The sequence below is a fragment of the Festucalex cinctus genome, chromosome 3 (genome assembly GCF_051991245.1).
Source record: "Festucalex cinctus isolate MCC-2025b chromosome 3, RoL_Fcin_1.0, whole genome shotgun sequence".
Taxonomy (NCBI): Eukaryota; Metazoa; Chordata; class Actinopteri; order Syngnathiformes; family Syngnathidae; genus Festucalex; species Festucalex cinctus.
In genome coordinates, this window is record NC_135413.1 from 28,138,809 (window position 1) to 28,152,609 (window position 13,801).

A 13,801-nucleotide genomic window follows, 5' to 3' on the forward strand; every position below is an offset into this window, starting at 1 on the left:
ATGTACCACGACACCATCACGACCTATTATCTATGTTTAGAGAGAAGCAAGATTATCCCAGTTCCATGGCCTTATTTCAGATAATTGTGTCGTCGTTCTGCTTTAGCCTGAGCTAATTGAACACTTTTTTTTGTTTTTCTGTTCACAACATTAGCAAAGTTATGGCAACATATTGTTTTCATGGCATACAAGTCTGAGCCAACACTAGATAACGTTTCTTAATAAAGGTGAGTTTGCAATCTCCCCCCCCCAAAAAAAGTTGGAATTTGTAAAGAGGCGTATTGTATTCACTTGAACAATACCAACCAACCAACCAACCAACCAACAAAACAAAAAACTCCTGTTTTTATGACTTTTTTGGTTTTTGTTTTGTTTTTGTTTTTTGTTTTTTTTTTCGGGGGGGGGGGGGGGGGGTGTCACTGTTTTTGTGTATTTTTTGTAATTTTGTTTTTCTGAGTATTTTTGTCATAAAAAATATTATGAAAAATAGGGGGGGAAAATATTCAGAAAAACAGGAGAAAAATATATATTTTTTAAAAATTATTATGTTTTTCTGAGTATTTCTTTTTCTGTTTTTTTCTGACATAAAAAAACCCATTACGAAATATAGGGGGGGAAAATATTCAGAAAAACAGGAGAAAAATATATATTTTTTAAAAATTATTATGTTTTTCTGAGTATTTCTTTTTCTGTTTTTTTCTGACATAAAAAAAAACCATTATGAAATATAGGGGGGAAAAATATTCTGAAAAACAGGAGTAAATTTTACTCAGAAAAGCACAAAAAAATATTCTGAAAAACAGGAGAAAAATATATTTTTTAAATTATTTTATTTTTCTGATTAATATTATTATTATCATTATTATTTTTTACCTCTGAACTCCAACTTATCTTAACTGAGGCAATCAGTGATAGATATAGTTGAAGGTATGTTGGTAATGTCCGCCATTAGTGAGCCTGCAACAAGTCACTTTGAGCTCAGAGGTAAAAACTTTTTTAAAATAAAACATAAAAAAAATACTCTGGAAAACAGAGCACCAATTTCTCTTTTTCAGAGTATTTTTTTCCGGTCATTTTTCCTCCTGTTTTTCAGAATATTTTTTCCCTTCACTTTCGGATTTTTTTTTTTTTTTATGACAGAAAAAAAAATATTCAGTAAAACAGAAAAAAAAAATCAGAAAAAAAGGAAAAAATACACACCGAAAAACAAGCTTCCCCCCAAAATTTGTCAGAAAAACAAGTTGTTTTTTTTACGTGAATGCAATACATTTACATAATTTAAACTAGTAAGTAATACTGTACATGATAAAATACGATCTGTGAAAAATCTTTCCGCTCGTCTATCACACTGAGTCACTTGCACGATTTATTTCAAAAGAAGCTGAATCTGTAATTTATATTTTCACCAGTCCCTTTTTTTTTTTATTATCCAATGTTGGTTTCTATCTGTACTAACATGCAAGTAAAGTGTAAGTACATCTGGCACCTCTGCTTTTGAGTACACTCGCAAACAAGCCGTTTTGTGAGTGCAGCGTAGCGGTTGACGCTGCGCACACATGCATCCCACATTGTAATTACCGAGGCATTTTAAACACAGGGCAGCCTCAGCTGACGCACAGCATCAAAGCTGGCCCCTTTGCATTGCCGCTGCACGCACGCACACAAAAAAAAGACAACTCCCACCACCACCACTTCAGACTGCTTTTTGTGGAAGGGAGGTGGTGGTGGTGGGGGGGTCGAGAGAAGAGCAGGCCCCTCCTCAGTGCCGTAAAAGAAGGAGGAAGGAAGAAAATCGCAGTCATACGGGCTACGCTCCCCTGGCTGAACTTTATCTGCATTTTAATAGCGGGGAGGAGGAGGAGGAGTGTGCGTGTGCAAGGGAGGGGGGGGTCTAAAAGACGGGCTATATGTGCGCCTCCCTCGCATCGTATGTCAGCCATTAGTGCATCGCAGAGAGCAGGACAGGACAGTGCAGTTCAGTGACGGGTAGTGGACCGCAGGAACGCTTCAACCTCTCAGACAAAAATGAGGGAAAACCGAGAAAAAAAAAAAAACAGCTGACCTTTGGGACCCCACAGCACCCAGTCAGGTAGGGCACCCTTTCACTACTTTTACTATTTACAGCATGTCCCTCCCAACACTCTTCCACTGTTGAAATTGGAAATAAGCCTTACTAATGTTGCTACTAATTTGAGGATGCTAACAAAAAAAAAAAAAAAAAAAGGGAAACTCTCTCGACACACTTTTCTGCCCTCCCACGTCGTCACGGCCATTAATTTCACATGATTAGCCGCCTCAAATCTGTTGTAATCCGTGTGTGGGGGAGAAAGGATTCATGCAGGGATTAAAGTGGAATCACTCATCCGCCGTGCAGAAACGAGCGGCCAAGGGAAAAAAAAACAAAAACAAGCTTTCGCTCGCACAGAATGCGGCGACAAGCTCGCAATTATTCGCTTTAAGTAGATCCAGAGCGACATTCCGCATTTGACAGTTTCACAGTTCTCAGGCAAATCACTTAATTGAGTGCTAAACCAGACGCACTTCGTTTCAAACAGGCCCCGGCTGGCCGGGCGGGGAGCGGAGAGTTAAACAGGAGTTGTTACCGAGTCATTTCACATTTATTCTCATCTTTTTGTAGAGACGTCGTCTTGCAAGACCGCCGACACATTTTCTGCCACCAGGTAAGCTAAAAAGAGCCAAGAGATCACGAGAAAATAAACAAATAGGAAATAATAGGAATGCGCAAGTACCGATACCAGTTTTTTTACCAGGCCGATACCTTGCCTTGTGAGTATTTTACGATTATGAATTAAAAATTAGAAATTAGAAGAATAAAAAAATTGGCATTAATTTCATGCAGTTTTGAGGAAAATTGCTACATTATCAATTATCTGTCATTGTTTTTTGGGGAAATTTTATGTATCAAAAGTGCTAGGTATTTGTGACTACTCAAGAGTCGAGTACTCATACTCATACTCATCAGTCTGAAAAAAAAAATGGTATCAAACATCCCTCGAAAGTCTTTGGACTGAGCTATTTTTTTAAAGATAAATAAACAACAGTTTGGCATAACCTCAAAGTTACTGCATTTTATGTAATTATTTGTTAAAACTAGACTTTACACAGATCTGATCTGATCGTCTGAATCGGGATTGGACGATATTGAGGATTTTATGCAAATTTTGTGATCGGTTGTAATGTCTTAATTTGCCCGATCGATCAATAACTTTACTGATCGGCTCCACGAAATAAGACGTGACTTAAATAGCACATTTTTTTTTTCTCCATGCATTTCAATTGACATCAATTGATAACCTGTGGGCCGGGCCAGTCCTTATCCCCCGCGAATGCAGTTAACTGTAGAGTAAAAATGTATATATACATTTATTTATTTGTTTTTTAAACAAATATATTGCTTCATCTTCTGATTGTATGGGTGGAGTTTTTTTTTTGTCCCAAACTCGATCGTGATCAGCCAAAAAATCCTGATCAAGTAAAGTCTACTTGTAGTTAAAACATGACTTGTATGTTTGAGATGGTCTACTCACAAAAATTGGCAATTTGGGGGGGTTAAAAAATGTTCTGTACTAAATATATTAAGCACACCACCCTGTTGGTAGAGTGGAATTGTTATCTTCAAAAAATGTCTGATAACATTTAAACTGACCTTTATATTGGAATCGGATTGTTTCCCTGCTTTGTAGACTAACAAATGGCCATTTTTTTTTTTTTTTTTTTGCATGTTATCATTAGTCAAGGCTTTTAAGGAAGACCGCGGCCGCCAAAATGGTGAGTGTCAAGGTTACGTGTCAATCACACAGCGGCTTGATGGTAATGGTGAACACGTTTTCTGAAAGTGACTTAACCTTGGCCAACGTGAGTGTTTAGACTAAGGGGGAGAACGTCTGCAGTCGGAATCTCATTGATATCTTGTCAAGGGCGCTATTGGGGAGGAACTTTTTAAAGTTAGACTTCAGAAGTGTTCACGCAGAATGAAATTTGAATGTTTTGAACAACTAGACTAAGTGCCATTTCTGGAGAAATTGCGTGGGAATGCTGAAAGCTGAATGCTAATGATCAGTCCCATTGAAAATGAATGAGGAAAAGTTGATCTTTAGCGTTAAATTGGGAGAGTACTGTGAGTAATGTGGAATCAGACGATTGATAGCCTGGAAGGCGTGAATTTTTTCAGAAACTTGAAATTTGAACGGTGTAAATCGGAAGTATTATGTGGGAGTTGTTTGACGTTAAAAAAGTGAGGAGAACAAAATGTGCCTAAAATAATATATATATATATATATATATATATATATATATATATATATAATAAAATATGTTGTTCAGCATTCCCACAATAATCAGCAAAAGTGTTCTTACTGGTCTAATAGTGATCAAAAATGACGAACACAGCATACGATACAAAATCGCATCTCTACTGACAATCACGGGTCTCCTTGCATGAATCAGAAGTCTGTTGTAGGACCAAAAATGACCAGTGAGAGGCAGTATGGTGCCAAAGCGAGTTCGATGTTGAAAGGGTTAAAATTATGAAGCATTTCTGCTAATTTGCGTTAGCTATCTATGGCATTTTGCATTATGTGTTAGCATTAAGCTAGCTGACTATTTGCCATCTATAATATAATATAATAATATAATCTAGAATATAATAATAATAATAACAATAATCTATAATATAATAATAATAATAATAATAATAATAATAATAATAATAATATAATAATAATAATAATAATAATATAATGTAATAATAATATAATAATCTATAATATAATATCAATATTGCCTTCTAGTGGCAGAAAAATGGCCTCAACAAAAATCAATACACTCCTTTTTTTGCAGTACACTATATCTTTTTAATTTTAACTAAATTTTATGAATTATAAAATTGCTGTATCAATGACTAAAAGATGCAGCCATATTAGTTTTTTTCCCCGCTTTTATGTTACCAAGAGTATGAAAACTAGGAACAAAAAATATTTTATTGTGCATTTAAACAGATATAAAATCTGCGATTAACTACTGAAGTTATGCAATTAATTACAACTGACACACCTAGTTAATACTATTTTTTAAAGAGGTTCAGAATGTTATCTTTTGTGGTCAGGTCTTAGAACTTACACTTGTATTTGTGTAGCCCGCATTAGATGTTGGACTGTATCTCCTGGCTTGTACTCCTCATCAAACATGAGAGCAATTCAAAGCAAGGCAACATGTGTTTTTGTTTTCTACCAGTACGAGCAGGCCCGGCCTCGATGAAGATGAAACGCGATGGGGACGTGAGGGAGGATGATACAGAGTCCCCGGAACGTCCCGATCCCACGTACGTTTGCGGGGAGCTCGTGAAGGCACAAGTCAAAACAAAACTGCCGGCTTTGTGCGAGCAGATGGTAAGAATGTTGTCAAGAGGCATCGTTTCATGCGTTTCAAGCAAAGTAGCGTGAAATCCTGACATACTTTAGACTTGGTATCGAGATGAAATATGCGCTTTATTTTTGGCTTGATATGCAAACGGTTGATGACTTTCAGATGCGACGGTCACGTTTCATCTCGATCAAGATCGTATATGGGTGGGGTGGAAAGGATTTCCAGTTCAAATACCGCAAACTTCCTCTACGAGAGTTCCAATGAAGAGCAGTCCCGAGGACGCGTGTCCAATTTCTTTTCACGCCGTTTCCTTTTTAAGTCAACAGCACTCGGAAGAGATATAGCACGCAGCCATAAGTCAAAGTGAAATGCCAAAACAGCACAGTTCCGGACTAAACATTCCACAGAGGGCTAAAACCCCCGCCCGCCTTACGACTATGCAACGCAAGCGTAAATGAAAGATCCTTGCACGAGCAGCATATGTCTCGCATATCGAAAGAGTTTGGCACTAACGTCACAAACTGGTTGACCTTTGACGTCGGCAAAAAAAAAAAGCTCAACTTCCTCTTCCTGATAAATGTTAGCCAGCTGTTCTTCGAAAACCTTCAAGATCTCGAAAAAAATGGCCGCAAATAAACTGCTACAAGTAGGACAGTGGGATTTGTACGCTTGTTTCACGAGGATGATGTTCATTTCCGTGCTGTAACCATTCAAACTGTTTCCCTTTTTCAGCTTTTTGGGCCGACCGCTGCATGGAAGTCTTCGATCTTGTCTTAAGTATTACTCAATTACTTGTGACATGAGTAGTATAAAGTTGCATTTTTGACGTATATTAAAATACAACTTTCTTCCCTTGTTAGACTGAGACTTCAATAAATTAACATTGAGACTTATTTTGGAATAATACAACTTTATTTTCATAAGATTATGACTTTTCATTCCAATAAAATATTGCCCCTTGTTGGTCTTGTAAATATTTTTCGAAGAAAAATAATTCTACCATTATGCTCCTCCCCCCCCCCCCCCCATTTTTTGAAAGTAGTGAAATTGGTCATGTTTAATTGGCGTAAGATATCCTTGCAAAAATAATAATAATAATAATTTTTAAAAAAATAAATAGAGAGGCCTGCTCTAAACTGTCCATAGGTGCGAACACAAGCGAGAATGGTTTTCTACATGTGTGATTTTCTGGCGAATATTCCAGGGCATACCTGCACCTCTCTGGAGTCGCCTTCAGCTCACCTTTGACCCCAATTTTGTTGTATCTGCGCCATGCAATCACAATAAAGGCTTTCTGTTCCATTCGAATGTATATATTCTAATGTGAGGCTGAGACGAGAAGGAAACATGAGCGCAGTGATGTCACTGGCAGTGGACCCCGATGCTCCACCCTCAGGCTAAAGTCAAATATGTCAAGGTGCATGTGGATTTCATTTGTGATGAGTTCACCCCCCCCGCGTTCGTCCATGGGAACGCGGCTCACCAGGAAACGGTGTGTTTTTATTACAAGCCAGCAAGCATTAAATGACTGAAATTGATCTTTTCCTGGCCAATTGATCCCACGTGGAAACCCGACACGCACCCTGCTGATTTGCTTGACTCGTGACGTTCTGCTTTTCGACTGTGCAATAAAATATGCCAATTGTTTTGTGTCTTTTCTTTGGACAAACGAGATTCAATATGCGAAGACTGCAGGAACAACGACGATTGTCGAATGAGTCGCGCCCAATTAGGGTGATCGGAAAATCACTTCAAATTAACTCTTTGACTGCCAAAAACGTTTAATCACGATTAATAAAATCACAATGTATGCCGCCATAAACGTTAAATGACGTCAACTACGTTTATTATTATTATTATTATTATTATTTTTCCATCAATGGGCAGTGCAACATCCAAGTGCAACGCTGCCTGGTCAATGGGTTGTGGAATAAAAAACACTCTCTAACTATGGCCACCAGATGGCAGCATTGTATCGCTTCAATGGGCTGCCCGTGTATCAAATTACAATGAAAGATGACGAAATCTGATGAAATAGAACGTTTTCAAGGATGACGTGAATGATAACATTTTGATAATGTGTGGCAGTAAAAGAGTTAAGGCCAAGCCTCTTTTTATGGGCACTGTCATAGATCAGTGCCCGAACGGAGTAGTGCAAGAAAATGTGGTTACAAATGACGATAACATATTGAAAGTCCTTCATTCATAATAATAATAATAATAATTACAATTGCAGCTGATCGCTACTGCGTTTAAGTTAAACCACGGTGAGAAAAGCAAACAAAAGAGGCTCTCGCACAAGGTAAGGCTATTGAAAATTGTTGCAATCAGCTAATAAGGGAACAAAGGAAACAAGTGGGCCAATTTCAATAAAATATTTCAATAATACGTGTTTAATGGGATTCTTGGCATGAATGAATGTTTTTTTTTATGCTAAATAGTGTTCTATATCTGCTTTCCTATGATTAATACGTTTTTTTGTACACATTTGGATCATTGTTGTCTTATTGATCTCCTTTACCAAACTATAAATATTATAATAATTTAATATGCACACATCTGTTTCACTGATTTGCTTTTCAAAGTGTTCATGTTTCAAAAATACATGCATAACTGTATGCATTCAGTTAGTTTTAATTAGTTTTCAGAGCCGGTTTGTTAGTTTTTATTAATCCCTTTTTTTCCCCTGTAAATGCTTTGTTTTAGTTTAGTTTTTATTAATATTAGTTTTAGTTTTTTTTAAATTTGGTTAATTTTAATAAATTTTCAGAGCGGGTTTTATTAGTTTTTATGAATTATGTTTTTTCATAAATGTTTTTTTTAAATAAGTTTTTAGCATTAGTTTTAGTTTGTTGAGTATTTTTCGTATGCAAAATAAAAAAAAAAAAAAAAAACAGTTAACTAAGTATTGTGTAATAAAGTACAGTAAACTAGAATTTGAAAACAACAGTTTGACCTGATTTCTTCTGTACAGACGTCAGGGGCATTGCGCAACATGTCCAGTAGTCATTTTAATTAATTGATTTTTTTTCCGACTATATTCACAGAGAAAGCAAATGATCATCCAAACATTCAGAATAATTGAATATATCAAATTAAATAATGTCATGTAAAGCAGATGTAATTATTTTTTAAGGCTGTATTTGTGTCATTAAATACATTTGAAATTAATATGTAATACAATAACCAATTACAATTTGTAATCAGCAACTTAATTTATTATTATTATTATTAAGATGATTATACCTCATATACAATAGTGAATATAAATAAATACATATATTAATTACATTCATGATTTAAGTGCATATTTACTCCTGACGTATAAAACAGTTGACACTACACAAAATGTACTATAAGTGTAAAATTGATTATGAATGCTAACAGTTAGCATGATGTTGCATTTTTGAGGTACCTTCTGTGTGTATATATTTGTACCTGCATGATAAAAAGTGTGTTTCAAATACTTCGCGTGTCCTTTTCATCCTATGTTCTCTTTTGACTTTTAATATGAAAGCTTTCTTAGGCATGTGCAATATTTTGTGTGCATGGGAAAAACAACACCAGTGTCACAGTTTGGGTTCTTTAATCAACTTTACAAAAGGGAAGGAGCTGACTCAAACTTTTTTTTGTTTTTTTTTTCCTGCGTTTTTGCACTCCTCTGAAATAAATATCATCTTGGAACAATCAAGCAAAACATGCACAAATACAAATAAAATACACTGAGGTTATAAGATGCTGCAAAGGGCCCGCGTGACTTGCGGGGACGCGACGCGTCAAACCGAATTAAGCGTCGTTTCGCCGTCGCCAAGGTTCGCAAGGCGTTTTTTTTTACGACCGCTGGTGATTTGTATCCCGTAAAGCTGCATGTGACAGCGCTGGAGTCCCGCTGCGCTTTTTATGGGGACGTAAATACGAGCGTGCAAAAATGACACGAGCTATGAAAGCTTTTCTGTTTTGTCACGAGTCGCTCCTTGTGTAACATTTTTATTGTCGAGCTGCCGTCTAAAATGATGCGGCGATGCTTAATTGGGAGATTGTTTCAAATGTGTTTTGTGCTAACAAAAAAATCCCTGGAAGTTAGTTGAAAGGAAGACATCTTGATATGAGCTACTATAGACATGTCAAGTTGATTTATTTATCATCACAGAAGAGTCTCAATCTTGAGTTTTGAACCATATTTGTGAATCTGGTAGACCCCGCTGTGCCAAATGTGTTTTCTTTTACATGCCTCTGACAATTTGGTGACCAAGCAGACGAAGCGGGTCTAAGTTGTGGTGCTGAATTTAAAGAGGAATGAGAGCAGCCACTTCCATTGGCCACGGATCAAGTTAGCTGTGTTCACTCCCACAACGGCACAAATTGAACATGGCAGCGAAAATGCAATAAAGAAAGTAAACGTCATTCACGCGCACAGGTACACTGACCTTTGCCCTGGGCATGAAAACGGGGTGTTGGACATCCTTCAAACGGAGTCCGCTTCTTACTTTCGTCTTGTTTTATGCTTTTTGAGTGGCAATTTCAAATCATTTTATCATATTTTATTAAGTCTGATTCAAAACATTAAAGCTGCAACATTTATTATCAGCTATTGTAAACAAATAAATATTTCATGCGTGGAAAAAAAAATCCTTCAGAAAAAAATAATAAACTGGCCAAAATAAGTGACATAAAACAAAAAAAAAAAAACAGGGAAGGAGGTATCTGTGTGTTTTTAGTAGATTCTGTAGAATGAATTTGCGACATTAACGTACCGATTTTGACTGCTGTAAAAGATAATAATAATAATAATAATAATAATAATAATAATAAAATCTCCACTTCGAGACAGGAACGTCAAGGTATTACGTACATAAAAAAAAATGTTTAGATGTTAGTCATTATTTTGGTGACATGTCACTTCATCAACAAGGTCAATGATGTCTGAAATCATCAAATATATGAAGATTGAAAAAGTCTACACACCCCTGTTTAAATGCCAGCTTTTCGTGCTACAAAGAAAGAATTTAAAACAATAAAATTCTAAAACTACATTAAAATGAAATCTTTTCAACAAAGGCAATTAAAACTAAAATAATCTGGTTGCAAAAGTGTGCATACCCTCCTGTAAACTGTGTTCAAAATAAACAAATGACATTCAAACTCGTGTTACATGGCAATCATCACATACCTTGCCACCATTTTTACTGCCTCAAATTCCCCCCAAATAAAGGTCAGATGTTCTAGTTGGCTTTTGCAGCCATTTTTGTGCAACATTTTACAGCACAAGGAATAATCTGCAGAGCATCAGAGGGTAGGGAATTATGAACCGCTCAAATTAGCAGTCAGTGTTAGCACATCTTCTTCAGGCTTCTGCAAGAGGAAAAAAAAAAAAAGGCAGAAATCGCCTACTAGAACATCTGAACTTCAGTTGGTGTTAATCAAAGGGACTTTAAATGGAGGCAGGTGTGTGATGAATCCAATTTAAAAGTTTAAAAATGTTTTATCATGGTCATGGTCTCATTTGTTTTATATAATGTCAGAAAAAAATAGCAATTGGAAAGGGGGTGTGTTGACTTTTTATATCAACTGTACTGAGTTTACTGTATTCATGTGAAATGCTTTTTATTATTATTATTTTTTTACCCTATAAATTCTAAGCATGTTTTTCATTCTATGGTGTGAAGATTAGGAAATGCGCCGACTGTCTTGGATGAAATAAAAAAAACAAAAAAAACAACTATCCACCCAAACAAAAATCAATGAAAATATTTTCCTCTGTACAATACTGTATTTACTTTAAAGAGATACAAGAGGTCTGAGCCAGAGCACCAGCAAACGTTTTTAAATAATCAGTAACGAAAAATGAGAATTTCGGAAAAAACAAACGAACAAAAAAAATCCTGTACAAAGATACATAATACAATAATTTGATAAAAGCCATAATTTTAACTCTTATACACAAATATACACTTGTGTACTCAGGATACATGTTGAAGGCAGCGAGAACAGCATACATAGAACAACACTGTCTTGAGTGTAAAAAAAAAAAAAAAAAAAAAACGAGATCCATGTGTTTATAATGAACGCCTAAGAGAAGCACCATTTCGTGTCGTCATGTTTTTTTTTTTTTTCTGCTCTTTTGTTTCTCCCTTCTAATCAGCACCATGTCACTGCGGGGCCCCCGGCTGGGTGGGCTGGCGCCAACGCATGCCAACGAGCGCGCACGTGATAAGCGGCGCTCAGTTGAGTCTCCCCGCAGCATTAGACTAAATACGCGCGTTGGCGCTGACGCACCAGCAGGTGGGAAAAAAAAAAAAAAAGAAGAAAAAAAACGGGTGAAAGTATCAACACTATCGTACCGGCTTCCATGGTCTGCGCTGCCAGGAGGCGGAGCCTACGCAGGGCTGCAGGTTGCACTGCTCCATGTCCAGCGGCTTGTCCAGGATGTCGCAGTTGTAGTCGTTGAGAGGCTCGCCGCTGGGCCTCTGGCACACCACCAGGCGAGTTCGCCGTCCTCCTCCGCAGCTCTGAGTGCACTGAGGGAGCCAGATGGATGCACGTTAGGGATCTGCCGCTAGCCTCACTTACAGTACCATCCACAAAGTACTTGTATACGGATGTACGATACCATTTTTTTTCACTGACAAATCTAGTACAGTCGTTCTTCACCTGGGTTCAATCAACTGACTGTTGTGATGGGTAACTATCTCGAGAAAAAAAAAAGTGGTTGAACGAAAACGTGCAATAGGAATTCACATGCATAACGGAACGTATGGTGTTCCACAGGGTTCAATTACGGGGCCTCTGCTGTTTTCATTATATCTGCTGCCCCTGGATTCCATCTTAATTCAGAAAACAGTAGCTTTGTTGTTTCGAAGCGCTTGAGTTGAGTGGTGGTAGTATAACATAACTAACTGCATGACTTGCAATGCCAAGTTGAGCAACTCTATTCCAGCACAACTATCTCACAAAACTAACTAAAAATTGTAAACACTGATGCAGATGATGGTTTGTCGATGTGGCCAACTGCCACAGTATAGCGCCAACTACTGCTGCGGACGACTTACTCAATGTCAGTTTTTTTATTTATTAATTTTTTTGAAACCAATTAGTTTTTAGGCCTAGCTGATATGGATTTTATTAGGCGGAAGCCTAAAGTGCTTTTTTTTGTCAGAAGAAAACAAACCAAAAACACAGATTATCAACTAATTGGACGATTAATTAAAAAAAATATATAATGCAATTAAAAAAAAAAATAATACCCCAATGCATTTCACTGGGTGTCAATTATGTGTGCATTTCACTATCTGTGGACTGGCCTGGTCCCTATTCCTATTGGAAATGCAAATATATTGTTAAAAAAATAAATACATAAAAACCCTTTTCATTTCCCAGTATGCAATGCATGGCACATTTCATTAATTTAATGAAGTTATAATGACATTAATCCTTGTCATATGTGTTTGTTTCATCAGTAGTTGAACGTGTCGTATTTAACACGTTTATGTTTGATTTATTTTCCACTCTATTTTTATTTTAGTGGCATTGCACACCTAGGCATTGCTTGTAAAAAAAATAAAATAAAATAATAATTTTAAAAAAAGGATTTTCTTCGCTTTGATTGACAGGTCTAAAGAATGACCTGATCAACACATGTTATGCTATATATTTAAGGATACAAGGTTACTGTATAGATTTATGTAAAATAAATAATGAAACCATGTTACAACATTTACTGGTGTAAATGGTCAGAGTGCCTTTTGGCCAATGTTTGAAAGGCCATAATCGAACCGGGCCCGAGTTTTCGACATATTCAATTATAATCTGACTGATCCTCAGTCTAGAGTCAATCCATGATCCGCATTTAAACCAAGATTAACGTACTCTGCACGTGACCGTGCTGGTGTGCCACAACAGACACAACAGACGATTAAAGACGCAACAGCAGCGCAGGAAGTGTCGTTAAGGTTCACCTTGATTACAAAGAGAAACAAATGGCAAGCAAAGAAGATAAGCTCACCTCCCCCCAGACGCCGTAGTTCCACAGCGGGCACGGCCCCGAGTCGCAGCTCTTGGACTCGGCCGGCTTGACCCTCTCGTCGCAGTAGCTGTTGCTGCGGCCGACGGCGTCCTGGCAGACCACCACTCGCCTCTGGAAGCCCCCCGCGCAGGTGCTGGAACACTGAGAAGCAGAAACAACACGTCATACGCGCGCGGCCAGGGAATGATTCATGGAAATGTATTCCGTGATGCCACGGATGATTAATATTCATCATGACTGCCAGTGAAGTGTTTATGAGTCGCATACAGCCGGATTCCAAGAAATTCGGTGGGTCGAATGCGTAAACATGTACATTGCCTTTGGACTGCATTCGATTGAGAAACGATCCCAAATGTTTGACCACCCATGTTCAAGACAGTTTATCAAGCCAAA

The 13,801-nt window shown here is 37.3% G+C and overlaps 1 protein-coding gene and 1 long non-coding RNA gene across 3 annotated transcripts in view; one reads left to right on the forward strand and one right to left on the reverse strand.

Annotated features, from left to right (window-relative positions):
- The window catches only part of LOC144016340 (A disintegrin and metalloproteinase with thrombospondin motifs 20), a 103,506-nt gene that overhangs the window by 19,326 nt on the left and 70,379 nt on the right, over positions 1-13,801 (reverse strand). For both annotated transcript variants that reach the window (XM_077517338.1, XM_077517337.1), the window contains exons 27-28: positions 13,388-13,549; positions 11,727-11,903 (exon numbers count right to left, since the gene is read on the reverse strand). In XM_077517338.1, the coding sequence (XP_077373464.1) occupies positions 11,727-11,903; positions 13,388-13,549 (339 nt within the window). The remainder of the gene's footprint in view (positions 1-11,726; positions 11,904-13,387; positions 13,550-13,801) is intronic.
- LOC144016343 (uncharacterized) lies at positions 1,746-7,031 on the forward strand. The gene is made up of 4 exons (XR_013282891.1): positions 1,746-2,089; positions 2,639-2,681; positions 3,754-3,789; positions 5,254-7,031. It is a non-coding gene; the product is annotated as an uncharacterized LOC144016343 (long non-coding RNA).